The following is a 16,592-nucleotide window of genomic DNA, read 5'->3' as shown; positions in this document are numbered from 1 at the left end:
CTCTATAAAATGTTACAAACTAAATATGCGCACATTTACAGTTCGGGGAAGGCACGCTGGGAAAGGGAGTTGGGACGGAGCCTCAGCCATAAAGAATGGGAAGATATTTACTACAGGGCCCAGCATTCTTCATACCACATGGGCCTTACAGACACGCTTACTAAGGTTGTAACGTATTGGTATTATATGCCAGAGAGATTACATGAGATTGACCGTTCTAGGGAGGTGACTTGTTGGCGGGTGTGTGGTAAGACAGGCACACTGGTCCACCTGCTCTGATATTGTGGTCAGTTTCAGGGGTATTGGAACCAGATCCTGGACGAAGTTGATGCCCATTTTGATACTGAGATCCCACGGTTCCCCTCGTATGTGCTGGTAGGGTTATCTAATTCCATCACATACCCACTGTGCTCACGTAGGGGTCGCCTAATCGCTATTGCCTTGGGTTCTGCGATCCAGAACATTCTGTCGCATTGGTGCACTGCACATACCCCCACATTTCAGGGCCGGCTCCACCGTTTGTGGCCTGTGTTGGGTATGGAGAAGCTTTCCCTGACATTGGCAGGAGAGGGTGCTAGATACACTGAGTTGTGGAAACCCTTTTTGTCCTTGCTAGCCTCGGAATTTCGAGAAGTCACTTGCCCTTGCTATTTGCGTCTATTGAGGCTATCAGATGTGGACCAGCCGGGGAAGGATTGAGGAGACTAAGCCCTTGATAGATGGGAGCGGTGGACTTGGAACATGGCTGGTGGGTGGGTTGTGGGGGGGTTTGGTAGTTTTTGGTTCCTTTTGTTTTTGGTAAAATTTGTTCGCATGTACAGTGTGCCCATTCTTGGAATTAAGAAATATAGGGGGGGGGGGGCGTGGCTGGCGGCCGAACATGGCGGCAGCATAGAGGACTAGCTCCGGCAGGGAAGCGGCCTCTCCATCTATCCGCACGATAATCCGTGACTAATTCTTACCTCCAACGGCAGCACCGAACGCCCGAGACCGGGCGGAACTGGCGGCAGGTCCCCGGACGGAAATCGTGAATTGGACGACGGAGTTATCGTCGAGTGCTGATCCGACCGGAACACAGGCCCACCTCCGGGCACTTTAGTGGCGACTGAGGCCGACCGGAAGTGCAGCCCGCTCGGCTACTGCAGACAGGAAGTGGTCGGTGTTGGAGGACCACGGCCAGTGACGGTCCCGCCCAGTAACAAACAGCTTGCTATACCCAGCGGAGGTTCATAGGAAGGGTGGCCGTAGATTATCAAGACGGTTATCCGAACTTTGTCCTGCAGTCTGCCCTGCGTGGACCATCGGGGCGTCTCCCTCATTGCAACGGAAGCCCTCTTCACACTGCACCAAGGAACGTACTGTGACGGTGATTTCTCCTGGTATCCCATCGAACCGACGAACTGTATTATCTCCGCGACCGAACAATGGCCGGGAAAGGTGTGAAAGGCGGTACAACCCAGACTCGTATTGACCGCTTCACAAACGATAGAGCCGCCTCCCCTCTGGCGGATGGGAAGAATCCCCCCACAAAACCAGGCGAGCCTGCGGGGACGAAGAGGGCGACGTTGGATGATGTTATGAAGGCACTCTCGCAGGTCCAGACGACGGTGGGCTCTATCTCAACCGAAATCACCCTTATCCGAGCGGACTTCCACAAGATGGCCGAAAAAGTAGGCTCGCTAGAGCTTGTCACGAAATCGCTGGTGGAGGATGTCTCGGAATTGCAGACGGCCATGGAAGCGGTCATGGCGGAAAACAAGCTCCTTAAAGATAAACTCGACGATCAGGAGGGCCGCTCCAGGCGGAACAATGTGCGCATTCTTGGCGTGCCGGAGACTGAAGGTGTGAGAGCGATGGATTTGTATGTGGAGGACCTCATTAAAACTCATCTTCAACCTAAAGGCCTGTCGGCCTTCTTTTCAGTGGAGCGGGCACACAGAGTTCCGGGGGGCCAACCTAAACCAGGGGCTTCGCCTAGGCCGATCCTAGCGAGACTGTTTAACTACCGCGACCGGGACGTCAGCCTCCAGGCGGCACGAGTCTCACCACCGGTGAAAATCCTCAACTCAACGGTGGCGTTTTTCCCGGATTACACGGCGGAGGTGGCCAGGCGACGAAAAACCTTCTTGGATGTCAAAAAGGAACTCAGAAAACGTGAACTTCCTTACTCCATGATCTTCCCGGCCAGGCTCCGGGTGGTGGCGGAGAACAGAACCTGGTTTTTTGACGACCCTGGAACTGCAAGAGACTGGCTGGATGGCTGGCGCCCTGCCTCTCACTCTCGCCGCCCTGGACGGACTAAGAGCGGCTCACATCAACCTGACCGAAACGATGTTGGGGACGCTGGTATGAACAGTGGCAGGAGCTCACCGGTAAGGGACGACGCTGACCTAACTCAAGAGGTGGACCCATGAACATATATATGAGACATTGAAGTTTTGGGACTGCGGCTGGAACCGCTGAGGACACTGGGCCGAGGGCCCCCGTGGAGGGTACGAGGGGTCGCTAATTCCGGAGTGCTCCTCACCCCCAACGAGCAAGTAACTGTGTGTTTTCTTTGGGATGGGCTTAAGCACTCTGCTAAATTGGGGTGGCGGGCAGTTTGGAGTCCGTGTAGCAGGGAAGCAGGGTGGGTGGGGGTATTGGGAACGGGGGAGTTTTGTTGGTTTGTTTGTTTGAATTGTATGGCTCTACTCGTCATTTTGAAACTGCTAGTAGTCACATTTGACCGTATTCCTGGCACCGGGTGTGTCGCCTCTGATCCTCTAACACTGCTATGGCATACACGTGTGAATAGTTGCACAGGGATGGGACACTCTTGGATCACTATGGCTCCGTTCTACCCCATGGGACATCACCTTACACGCATGATTACAAAATGGCGGATCTCTCACGTCCTACCATCGTAGCACCTGACACTGGGGCGGGGTCTGTGCCACCGCTACAGGTAATGTCTTGGAATGTTCGGGGGTTAGGAGATAAAGTGAAGAGGGGACTGGTCCTACAATGTATTAAAAGACTGAATTGTGACATCGCCCTTCTTCAGGAATCGCACTTAGTGGGGGCGGCCACCAAAGCTTTGGATAGGAGAGGCTATCGCATGGTAGTACATTCGGACTTCACTTCAGGGTCCCGGGGAACGGGGGTTTGGGTGAAAAGAACATCACGCTTCATACATCACTCCACGAAAGCGGACAAACATGGCCGCTTCGCGGCAGTGTGTGGGCAATGGGAGGGCGTGCCCATTAATGTGGTGTCTGCGTACATCCCACCAGCGCTACACTCATCGGCACTTCCGGATCTGGGCAAATTCCTTCTGGAGCTCCCGGCGGGGGACCTGCTGGTGGGCGGGGACTTCAATGCACTGGCCAATACTGACATGGACAGGTTTCCGGTTCGCTCCCTCCCCACTGGCCCAACGAAATTCAGGGACTTCTTGGAGGCACAGGGTCTGGTTGACATTTGGAGACAGCTCCACCCTACTGATCGCCACTATTCCTACTATTCATCTACTCATGACTGCCTGTCTCGCATTGACTATTTCCTCACACTGGGGGGTGGCAGACTCACATTTGCCGATGTACAGATTGCGCCACGGGGTATATCAGACCACTCCTCCTTGATCGCTACACTGTCCTGCACAGCCATGGCTCGCAAACGGCTCTATCCCATTTGACCAAAACCATCTTTAAAACCATAAAGGACTTGATGGCAAAGAGAGTTCCCCCACAGTTGGACAGTTCCACCGCCCACTGTGAAGCCCTAGCCACCTTCTTTCTGGACAAAGTCAGGAAAATCTATCTGGCGTTTCCAAGCACACTGTCTCCTGTGACTCCCTGGAGCGGCTCTAGCAGCTGTCCATCGCTGCACTCCCTTCCTACCATCTCTGATGAGGAGTTTGCAAAGTGGGCCCTGCGAGTCAAGTCTGGATCGCCTGCAGACCCGGTAAGATCTGCTCTTTTCAGGGACGCTGCTTTTCAGGGACGCACAGCAGTGTGCTCCCTGATTAACCTCTCCCTGACCTCTGGCCTGGTCCCTGCCAAATGGAAGCAAGCGGTGGTTTCCCCGATCCTAAAAAAACCATCTTTGGATCCGTCGAGACCTGAAAACTACCGCCCAATATCTCTGCTCCCTTGGCCGGCCAAGGTTATGGAGGCCCATGTAAATGTGGCCCTCACGGAGCATATGACCCTTGTGAATGTCCTGGATCCCACGCAGAATGGGTTTCGTGCTGGCCACAGCACTGAGACGGCCCTTCTGGCAATGGTTGAGCATTTGCGAAGTGTGCTCGATGCAGGTCAAACGGCAGCGCTTATTTTACTAGACCTGAGCGCTGCCTTTGACACTGTTTCCCATCGCATCTTGCTACACCGCCTACAGGACATTGGCATTTGTGGTTTAGCTCTGCAGTGGTTCCGCTCCTTCCTCAGTGATCGCTCCTTCTGCGTTGCCACCCCTCCTTTTCAGTCCAAGTACCATCCTTTGGACCTGGGGGTCCCTCAGGGCTCCTCGCTGAGTCCCACGCTTTTTAATCTGTACGTGCAGCCGCTGGCTGAGGTCGTCAGGCAATGGGGCCTAACCATGGTCTCCTATGCTGATGACACTCAGTTGGCGGTTACGATCAGCGGGGATGCCAAGCAGGATGCCCTCAGGTTTCGAAGTGGACTGAGAGAGGTGGCCAGCTGGATGAATAACAACTGTCTCCAGCTGAACGCGACAAAAACAGAGGTGATGATCGTTGGAAGGGAAGCGGACCATTGGGGGGACGAATGGTGGCCTCCAGAGCTGGGATCAGCGCCGGCCCCGGTCCTGGAACTCAGGAATCTGGGAGTATGGCTTGACCACACGCTAAGCTTTGTGACTCACACAAAGAGAGTGGCGGCCTGCTGTTTTGGAGTATTACGCGGGCTAAGACCCCTGCTGCGATTCTTCGATGCTCCTACAAGACAGCTGGTCATTCAAGCAATGATCATCTCGCGGCTGGATTACGCCAGTTCACTCCTTTTAGGAGCGAACCAAGCCGAGATTCTCCGTTTACAGCGAGTCCAGAACGCGGCGGCTAGGGCGGTGGTTGGTCTGCCTCGAACCTGCCCTACCTCTAACACCCTGCGGTCCTTGCACTGGCTCCCGATATGCAAGCGTATCCAATTCAAGGCTCTCTGCCTGGTTTTTAAAATTCTGAGAGAGCTGGCACCCGGGATACTCAATACTCTGATCTCTCCCTATGTTCCTACCCGCTCACTACGATCCCTTGGACAGTCCTTGGTGGTCGTCCCCCGTTTTAGACTTAGTCGGATGGGGGGTCGCTCCTTTCGCGTGAAGGCTGCAGCCCTCTGGAATGCGCTCCCCTTGGCAATCCGCCTTTCGAATGACCTAATGTCTTTCCGTAGGGCCCTGAAAACCTTCCTGTTTTAAATGTTCCTTGCTTTTAATGTTTGTTTTTTGTTACCGGACCTAGTGTTGTGTTGTGTTCGCCTTTCCCCGCGCCAGGACGCTCCTTCGCTGGAGCAGCTGTGCGCGTTAAAATGCAAATAACATTAACATTAACATTAACATTACCCCAGTTATCTTAAAATCCCTCCGATCCGAAAATCCCTCAAAACCGCCACCAAGCATTACTTCCAGGAGAACTCCGGCTCGGTGTCCTCACCGACGATACTGTGGGAGGCGTACAAGACAGTATTGAGGGGCCAGGCAATCGCAACCATAAACGATCAAAAACGTAAGCAAAAACAAGAACTGTTGGAGCTGGAACTGCAGTTAGAACAGGCTAACGTAACTCATATGACCGCACCGTCAGATGACACTCGACACGCGCTGACCCTTTGTCAGCAAAGACACGACGACTTTCTCCGTAGACGGGTGTTAGAACATATAGAGTCGACTGCATGCAGAGTTTATGATGTGGGTGACAAAGCCAACAAACTGCTGGCCTGGTTGGACAAGACACGGGACGGAGGCAGACACATTCTGCAGTTGCGGGACCGAGAAGGGACGTGTCATACGCACCCTCCTAAAATTGTCGACCTCTTAGCAGACCACTTCCAAGGGGTATACACTCCAGAGGTGGTGATCACGGCAGAGGCGGCAGAATTAGCACTCCAAGATGTAGAATTAGAGACATTATCACCGGAAGCGGTGACCGAGCTGGAAGCGGACCTCACGGTAGAGGAGCTCCGTATGGCGACAGGCGCGTTGCATACAGGCAGAGCATTGGGCCCCAATGGGATACCAATCGAATGGTTTCAAACAATGTCGGACATACTGGGCCCGCCACTGCTGGCCATGTTTGAGAACTGTCGTGAGTCCGGAACACTGCCTTTGGACCAACGCCTGGCGACGATAGTGGCTGTCCCAAAACCTGGCAGACCCCCGGAGGAATGTACGTCTTACCGCCCGATCTCGCTCATTAATGCAGAGGCGAAGATCCTAGCGAAATTGATTGCTAATAGGCTGACTCCATATCTCTCCCAATTGATCCACCCTGACCAATCCGGCTTTATGCCACACAGGAGTACAGCGTTAAATCTCCGTAGAGTGCACGGCGCACTGGCACGAGCACGTTCCCTGACTGAACCGGCGGCCATCTTGTCCCTGGACGCCAGAATGGCTTTTGACATGGTAGAGTGGCAATATCTGTTCGCAGTTTTGACCCGGATGGGCTTCGGACCGAAGTTTCTATCATGGGTCCGCCTGCTCTACACGGACCCAGTAGCCCACGTGGCGGCCAATGGCCACATCTCACGAGCGATTCCTCTAGCGCGTGGGACTCGCCAGGGCTGCCCCCTATCCCCATTATTATTCGCCCTGGTCCTTGAATCTCTCGCGATTGTCATTAGAAAGACACCATTGTTGAAGGGTATTAGATGGACGGAGGCCTGGGAAAACAGAATATCATTGTATGCCGATGACATGTTGGTTTACTTATCTGCCCCCGAATCGAGTGTTCCGATACTACTGGCACTCTGCGATAAACATGGCTCGGCCTCCGGCTATACTATCAACTGGACAAAATCGGTCCTCTATGTTCTGAAGGGCCCTCGGCCAATCCTCCCTGACCACTGTCCTTTAGTGTTGACCGATGTCTCCTTCAAGTACTTGGGCATCCATGTCACCAGCGATACGGCCGTCTTCTACGACCGGAACTTAGCAGCCCCCCTCCTTCGTCTAAAGGCAGACGTACGACATTGGTCATCCCAGCCACTCACGCTCCTGGGCCGCGCTGCCCTGTTCAAAATGATGGCGCTTCCGCGCCTCCTGTACGTTTTGGAAAATACCCCAGATATAATCCCGCCCTCCTACTTTTGTAGAATCACCGCAGTTATCACCACCTTGCTCTGGAGTGAGCGTCCTCCGAGAATAGCTCACCTTAAACTTAACCGCGGCTGGTACGATGGGGGGATAGCGCTACCAAATGTGCAGCTCTACTACTGGGCGTCTCAACTCAAGGTACTCAACCAGTGGCTCCATGCACCGCACGATGACCCGGCATACCAGGCTGACAGGGCCCAACTGGGAACACATAGTCTGTTGGCCCCCCTATACAACCCAAGTCTCCTCAAAGACCTGATTGGCCCCACTAAACACACAGTCACCTTATGGTACAGGGCGCTCACTAGACTACAATGGAAGGGGATCATCACAAAGCTTACCCCGCTTTGGGATACCAAGAAACTAGGCTGCCTCAGGACCAGTAAGGGGTTCACCCAGTGGGATAATATAGGCATTTCTACGGTGGGAGATCTCTGGTCGTCTGCAGGGGTGATCCCCTTCGAGCAACTTCAACAATATGCCTTAGGCCCCACTGAAACATACAGATACATCCAAATCAGGCATGCTCTCCTGGCGGTGCTGGAACCAGGGACCACGGTCCCGGAGTCCTCACCCCTGGAAGACCGGCTTCTTACGGATTTCTTACAATCCCGGGCCACCTCACTCACGAACCGCAAACTGCTTAATAATCTTCCAGACCCCCTACAGAAACTGCGAGAAAAGTGGGAGGATGAGTTGGGAGCTATGGATGAGACAGACTGGAATGCTGCTATGGCGTCTCCAAGGGAGGCTGGGGTGTCGGCTAGGTTCAGGCTCATACAGTTAAAAGTGCTGCACAGAGTGTACTATACAAGGACCACCCTACATAAAATCCACAGGGCTGACTCCCCCCACTGTCTCAGGGGTTGTGGGGAGGACGGCACATTGTTACATACGCTGTGGGGTTGCCCTCTCGTCGCCAGGTATTGGCAACAGGTCATGCGCACGATCTCACAGGCCCTTGATACCTCCCTCACACCAGAGCCACGCCTCTGTCTCTTGAATATATGGGAGGGCACTGATCTTAACCTCAGACAACAGCAGTGGGTTACAATTGGTACAATGGTGGCTAAGCGCGATGTGGCGCAGAGATGGGGGGTGGCGGAGATACCTACTCTGGCGTTATGGTGTCAGAACATGGACAAATTGATGCTTACTGAAAGAACTGTCTATAAACTCAGAGCGAACCCAAAGAAATGGAATAAGGTGTGGGAGGCATGGAATAGGTACAGAGGGGACCTGTGCGACCCGCTGCAGGAGGATGAAGACGAAGACTCGGATGATGAGGAGGAAATGATTGATTAACCTGTGGGGTGTCCTGGGGTGGGATTAGAAATGTAACATTGTTGTTAGGACTTCAGTTCACACTGTGCTTGGGGGCAAAGGGGTATGGCCTGGGTGGTGGGGGTCGGCGTGTTCTACTAGCAACTCAGTTTCCATATTGCTTTATGTCTATTCACTACGAATGAGCCACTACGTTTGGTTTGGTTTCTAATTTTTATAAAAAGTACAAAACAAAAGAAGGACTTAAAAAGTAAAACTTCATGGCTCCGAAAAATGCATCCTAAAGTTTTGCCATATCGTCCTCACCATGCGCTGCCGGACCGGAGGGTTGTCGGCTGAATAGCTGTGTAAACAAACATAATATTCTTCTGCCTCACGTCATACTTATTGTATAAATGTACTGCTGTCACTTGGATGATGACTGTCAATAAAAGTTTTACACCAAAAAAAAAAAAAAAGAAATGTAGGGGGGTGGGATGCACACCGTAGTTCTCATACTTTCCACGTTTTAATCCATTGTAATCCATTATAATCCAATTTGTGTGCAACTTGGCTTAGTGTCATGCCCAAATGACACGATTTAGACAATAACCCCAATACAGGAAGATTTTTCTCCCCAAATCAAGTGCACAGCAAAGATTTGCCAGGGATAATAGATTACCATAAATGCTTGAGAACAACAGGGTTAATACTGATGTGAGGAAATGAGAAGTTTTAACTGAGGCAAAATGTGGGAAACTGCTTGGTACAAATTAGAGAATGTAAACATGATGTGATAACCACAATAACTGTCAGTTAAGTGAAGAGCATGGGATTTAACGAAATTTGGTACTGAAATATTTTTCGGCACATTAATTTGTAATTCTTCCTGACATTAATATGCACTGATTACGGTTTTATCTGTGATTGTTTTAGTGACCCCTGACGAAGGGTTACTTAAGCCTGAAATGCATTGGGTTGTAATGCGAATAAAAGCTGCTTTTTATGAACAGCGCTTCAGTCGTGTTCCTGATTTAGGTCTGGATGGGCACTTTGGGGACATAAGAAACTTGGAAAAAGTGTGTATTCCCACCTGTGGACTAAAAGTGTAGAATTGAATAAAAGCAACATGAACGTGAATGTAAAAATGCTGACAAGAATAAGAATGAGTAAAGAGATGAATACGCCTAAGATGGCAAATCTTCGCTGTGCACTGGTTTGGGGAGAAAGGTATTCCTGTATTGGGGTTACATTCTTGGAATTGGCCACATAGCGTGCCATGGCTCTGTTTGTGTTACTGTCTGAGCTGTCTATTTCATGATGTTCTGCGGGGCTGGGGCCATAATTGTTTATGTATGCACCTGAAAAGTCAATAAAGAAATTTAATACAAAAAGAAGGGCCCAACAACCCTCTTTGTTTACCATTATGGAAAAGGAAAAATATGAACAAATGGAGGGAAATGGACCCAAATAGGTAACAGCTCAGTGGAGGTGAAATTGAAAACACATGCCTCAGGGTTGACAGCAGCTTCAATACCCCATATTCTGCCGTTTATTATAGCGCTATCAATTACTTTGATAGGGACTAAGGATCCCCACTGGATACATTTCACAATGCTAAAACTAGCACCAGGCATGGAGGTGGACTGTTTAAGACTTCAATGATACCCACAATGGAGACCTAGAATTACAGATGGGCATATTTTTTCTTTTCCATCGTGGGAACTTTATTAGTCAAACATTTTCCAAGAGTAACAGAAACACTCAAGAAAGGAGTTGGAAGGCTATAGTATAGCAAAACATTGTACAAGTAGGAAGAACCTGGGGTGAACGATCAGAAGGAGGCTCTTACATTGGAGGAGCTGAGAGCTGCTATGCAAGAGCTTAACAAAGCTAAAGCCCCTTGGAGGAGGGGGATGGCAGGAACAGGGCTTCCCTGTAGAATTTTTTCAGACCTACTCAGCGACAGCCTCCGAGAAACTCCTGGAGGTCTTCTTTCAGGCACAGAAGGCTAGGACCTTGACCCATACCATGTGTGAGTGAATTATATGCTTAATGCTAAAACCAGGGGGGACCCCAAGGAGCCCTCCTCAAACTGACAACTCACCATGATCAACTCTGATGTTAAGGTACTCTTTAAACTGTTGTCAAAGAGTTTGCAGGCAGTGGTGCGTGACTTGGTCCACGAGGACTAATGTGGGTTCATGCCGGCACGCTGCACGGCCTACAATCTTAGGCAGTTGACTCATGTACTACAAGAGACCAGAGGAGAGGATTAGAACATGGCACTTGTATCAATTGGCCTGGAGATGGACTTTGATGCGGTCAAGTGGGGGTTCTCATGACGGTGCTACCAGGGATGTGTTTTGTCCCAGTCATTCAGGAATGGGTGCGGTCAATTTATACTAACCCCACAGCCTGCATTAGTGTGGGGTGGGGGGGGGGGGGGGGGGGGGTCTTGGAAGCCTGTTCTGTAGAAAAGGGCACCCAACAGGGCTGTCCCATTTCATCACTCCTGTTTGCTGTGGTGGTAGAGCCTATTGCGATTATGCCACATAGCTGGATCCCTGGAGGATAGGGGAGGTATCAACTATCTCATTACATGCAGACAATGCACTGATTTATATTTTATTAGCCTGCAGAGGCGGTGCCACAACGGACGCGGCATATGGCAGACTTTGGCCATCTTATGAGTTAACATTAGGAACAACTTGTTGTTCCCGTTGGGGAGAATGGCGTTGGGGCGCCACAGCAGTTGCCTGATCATGGGTTCTGATGGGAGGGCTTCGGATACTTTCGGATAATGGTCACACACACGCGGGCTGTGCATCAGCGCCTAAACGTAGATTAAGTTCTGAGGGGCCAGACCAGGTTGATTGGAATCTGCCCCTGTCAAACATGGGATGAGCGGCTGCCGCTAAAATGGTCTTCCTCTCAAAGTGTTTATATCTGGTCCAGAATTCACTGTTTACTCTTGAAGCAGCTTTTTTTCAGAATCTCAATAGTATGTTCATCTCCCTTGTGTGGACAGGAGGGCTCAGCTGGGTGACCATGTCAGTCCTGAAGCGTGATATGGAGGAGGGGGGCTGCCCATCCCAGACGTGCAACTCTATTACTTTGCAGCACACCTGTAGCATACAGCCCGATGCTGGACAGACACTGATAACTGGAAAATAAGGCTGCTGCGGGGTGTTTCCGAGGAGGATTCACTGGCACACCTACTGATGGGGCAGCACTCTGAGGCATCCGTTCCCTATCTGACACAGCGCACAGATATGGGAAACGGCGGAGTGAAAGGTATTGGGCAAGGCCTCTTTCGACAGGGAATTACGACTATGGGACATTGAGCCCTTCAGAACTATTGCACAAGATATGTCTTTGGACAAATGGAAAGACGTGGTTGACTTTTAGCAGGTGACCTATACTCAGGGGAAATGTTTCTCACGTTCCAGGATACACAAGACACATTTCACGTGGGACGGTGATGCTTCCTCCACTATGCAAAGCTAGGCAACACGCCTACGGAGATACGGTGCATGCACCCTGTGGCACAGTCCGTAGGAAAGTAAGATAATTCTGGCATAGGTACCCCCACTTTTTGCCTGGTGCTAATCTGTTTTGACGGTAGTTAATTGGGATCCTGCTCACCAGGATCCAAGTGACAGTCCTATCTCCTCCAAATTCATTGGTAAGTACTTTGTACATTTCACAGTTGGTATGCTGGTGAACCCCTGTAAGTCACTGATATATGGTACTGAGGTACCCAGGGCACTGGTACACCACGGGTCACCCAAGGGCGGAAGCATGTATTATGCCACCCATAGGAGCTCACGCAAACTGTGTCTGTAGAGCTGCTATTGCAGTCTGGTTGAAATGGTAAATGCACTTTTCTCTTATAAGATGTAAGGTTTTCCTTATTTCCCGGGTACTGCACTTAAGACCTTAAAGTCACCCCTATGGTAAGCCTTACAGCCCACAGGCAGGGTGCATGGTTCTAAGTTTGTGGGAACCCCTGCACGAGCAGAGGTACCCCTCACAACCCTGAATTGCATTGTCGGAGCTTTCCAACCCCAGCTCCAACACTAACGACATCCCGCCGTCGCAAGCCCTGTGCGACTCCCTCGCCACTTTTTGATACCGCAAGATAGCAGACATCCACGACAGCTTCAACACCCAGACAGCCCCAACAGACATCAACACAACACACTCCGAACACCATCGACCACGACCCCCTGCTAGCCTGGGCCAACGTGAGCATCGATGACACCATCAAGACCATGAGCACAATCCACTCTGGCTCCCCTTCTGACCCATTTCCGCACCGCATCTTCAACAAAGCCAGCATCTCCATCGCACCCCATCTGCGCAGCATCATCAATCTCTTCCTTGAGACCGCGACCTTCCCAGAGAGCTGGAAACACGCCGAGATCAATGCCCTACTCAAAAAACCCAAGGCGGACCCAAGAGACCTCAAGAATTTCCGGCCCATCTCTCTGCTTCCGTTCCCAGCAAAGGTCATAGAGACGATGATCAACAGACAGCTAACCCGATACATTGAAGAAAACAGAATTCTGGACCCTTCCCAGTCAGGGTTCCTCAGCAACCACAGCACCGAGACTGCCCTCATCGCCGCCACAGACAACATTAGGACCCTGCTGGACAACAGTGAGCCCGCGACCCTCATCTTCCTGGACCTCTCCGCCGCCTTCGACACAGTCTGTCACCGAACACTAGGCGCACACCTCCACGCCGTAGGGATCCGAGACAAGGCTCTGGAATGGACCACCTCCTTCCTCTCCAGCAGAACGCAAAGTGTTTGCCTCCCCCATTCTGATCCGAAGCCTCCAAGATCATCTGCGGCGTACCCCAGGGGTCTTCCCTCAGCCCGACACTGTTCAATATCTACTTGGCCCTGCTCGCACAAGTCACCCGACCTCAAAATAATCTCTTGCACCGAAGACACTCAACTGATCCCAGAAGTGCCCTTGTTGGGTTAGTCCCACATACCATGCTGGTCTGCAACAAAGCATTGTTTCCTGCAACCCGACTGTTGAGTTTGCCAAGGCTTGTTGGTGGTCCTGTAGGCCTCGGACCCATCTGCATTCTTCAACCATTGTAGGACAGCCCATGGATGCTCCTGTGCTCCTGAATAGTCGCCTGGGCTTCACAACTGCTTCATCAAGACCTTCGGGCTACAGCAGGTACCTCCGACAAGGGGTGCCATCGTACTCCTGCTTCTCCTGGACATCTCCAGGTGGTTTGGACTATCTTCCCTCTGCTTTCTGGTACTTCTCGTCCAGAATTCATGTTTGGGTTCCACGGACCTGGTCAAACGAGATGCTGTAACCACCGGACTACCAAGATCCTCCATTGACATCAACAGGCAGTTCCGACACCACTTCACACCTATGCACCTGGACTCCCTAGTGTAGGTATCCTGGTTCCCTGGGAACCCACAGGTGGGGTGGCTCGCCAACCTTCCTTAATCCAACTAGTTTCCTATGTGTCCTTTGGGAAGAGTCCTGAAACAGTAAAATACCAACTGTGACTTTCTCCGTGCTAGCCTATGGACATTTGACCGGGTGTACACTTCTGCACCAAGGCACCCGGGGTCCTTGCTACTCACCTTTGGTAGTTCCATGCTTCCCCTGGCTTCTTTACCCATGGGTTTCAGTCTTGTGTGTTTACTCAACTCACATCCCATTTTTTAGTATTTGGTTTGGTCCCCCTCATAGGGGCCCATGTGTTTTCCTATGCTTTCCTAATTTAATGTATTTCTTTCTGTGTACTGATTTCTCCACGTAGTAGATATACCATGTAGTTCTTAGTGATGTGTTGAATAAATACAGATTTTTCTAACACTGGTGTGGTTATTTCTTGTGTATAAGCTTACTGACTGGCTACTGTGGTAAATACACCCGCTTTACTCCCTCCGGCATAAGCCTTAGCTGCTCCCCACAGCTACCCCTTGGGAGCTTTGGTTATCAGGGACCATTACAACTATCACTAAGGGTTGCCTGGACTCTGTGCATGGTGCCTCACCACTATGCAAGGGTATAAATTAAAAAAACTGTTCTAGTAACTGCTTAGAAGTAGGCATTATTTACAAAACTTACATTACACAATGTTATATTTCAATGTAAGAATGAAAACAACTTGGAATTTGCACAGATATGATCACAACCCTCACCCTAATGCACATAAATATACATTTCTCTACACTGTTGTTTGAACAGGATTGTATTATGGTTATGATAATGACAATAACCATGGTCTATTTCAGATGTTTTTAATTCTTAGATACAATCCTAATGTTCTTAAATGTAAATCTGTCTCATAATTTGTGTCAAAGGTTCTCCCCCCCGCCCCAAATCAGTTATAAAGAATTCCACTAAAATACCTTTATTGAATAAAGTTAGTGGTTTATGGACATACACATACACACACACATACGTGTAGAAACTAAAGATTCTGGTATGGGACAAAACTTCTAACAGGTTGCACATATTTTGAACTATCATAATACAAGACTGTGGTGTTGGATAGGAGACAGGTTCCAATATGACTGGGAACACTAAGTTAAGTCATAATGAGAATATTTCTAATACGGAAAAAATCGAGCACCTGTCTCAAAGTACTGAATACTTAACAATCTTAACATTAAAAACCATCATAGTTGAAATTTGATTTACCTTTGTGCAAATCATTTTTACTTCCTATTAAGTGATTGTCATTTTTCAGCAACTGATCTCTTGCCGATTCGGACACCTGAGAGTGAAGGCTGATTGTATCGTCGTCAGAAGGCTGAAAAAATATGTGCATAATTACAACACAGGTAACACAATTTTAATGGTAGGTCACACTCATGATAAGAACAAACAATGATGTAAAGTAACTATAGTTACTCCAAGTTATATTTTGATGTAACATACAAAGAGTAGTGACTTCGAATGGGTGATTGAGGAGCTAAGCTACCTGCAGGATCTCTATAGAGATGGCCAGTCTGCAGGACGTGCAGGAGGGGTCCACAAGATCCGAAATCAGCCAACCTTTTATAGGCTAACCCAAGACTGCACATGTGGGATTCTCAACAGACAAGCAAGGCCCAAACGCGATCATCTTGTAAAGGAGGTACTTGGATGGAGCCCTAAGGAAAGAATCTGTAAATAGTTGAAAAACGCAAATCTATACAAACAAGCTCCTCTTTAACTGAAATCAATAGAACACCTTGGTCTGAAAAATGTGTGACCCTCCCAAAAGGTACAGGGGCTATTACTATGTATTTTTATCTTTTTACATTTGGGGCATTTGTAAAATACAAATAGCACATGTTACAACGCACGCGTTTACAACGCATGCCATTACAACAACCGCATTGTTACTAGGCATTCCATTACAATGCAAGTCAGTACAACTTGTTGTAGGGGGGGCGCTAGAGTTTGGAATAGTATAATTTACTATTCCAACTCCAGTCTGTGCAACAGCAGGGAAGGTGTTGGATTTAAAATCCAACAACTTCTGACCCCTACAGCAAGTCATTGTAACGACTTGCTTTGTAATGGTATGCGATTTAACAAAGCAGTTGTTGTAATGGAATGCCTAGTAGTGGAGAAGTGTGGCTCACGGTGTAGAGCAGGCAGACCCGGAAGCTGAGGTCAGACCCGGGACCAGGGTTCAATTCCCGACGCGGCAGGGTCTTGAGCTCAAATGTCCACGGACTCGATAATTCTCGCTTCGGTGCCTGCTCTAATCATGGGTTCTCACTCTGCAACTCTGGGCATTAAGCTTGCTTAATCTCCACAACGGCCCCCCTGAGGCGGGATGCCTGGCTTTCACCTTGGGGATGCCCTGTAGGGGCTATCTCACAGGGAAAAGCCAGGACGGGTTCCCAAGGCAAGCGCCGGGAAACCTCCGGGTAGCTGTGCGCTCAATAAATGCAATAATAATAATAATAATAATAATAATGACCGCATTGCAATGGCATGCACTGTGTCGCATGCGTTGTAAACGATGTTTAC

The 16,592-nt window shown here is 49.9% G+C and overlaps 1 protein-coding gene across 2 annotated transcripts in view; it reads right to left on the bottom strand.

Annotated features, from left to right (window-relative positions):
• The window catches only part of LRCH2 (leucine rich repeats and calponin homology domain containing 2), a 927,979-nt gene that overhangs the window by 557,749 nt on the left and 353,638 nt on the right, over positions 1-16,592 (bottom strand). For both annotated transcript variants that reach the window (XM_086918732.1, XM_086918733.1), the window contains exon 8: positions 15,267-15,378. In XM_086918732.1, the coding sequence (XP_086774858.1) occupies positions 15,267-15,378 (112 nt within the window). The remainder of the gene's footprint in view (positions 1-15,266; positions 15,379-16,592) is intronic.

The sequence above is a fragment of the Lissotriton vulgaris genome, chromosome 4_1 (genome assembly GCF_964263255.1).
Source record: "Lissotriton vulgaris chromosome 4_1, aLisVul1.2, whole genome shotgun sequence".
Lineage (NCBI taxonomy): Eukaryota > Metazoa > Chordata > Amphibia > Caudata > Salamandridae > Lissotriton > Lissotriton vulgaris.
This window is presented reverse-complemented; position numbering and strand designations above follow the sequence as displayed.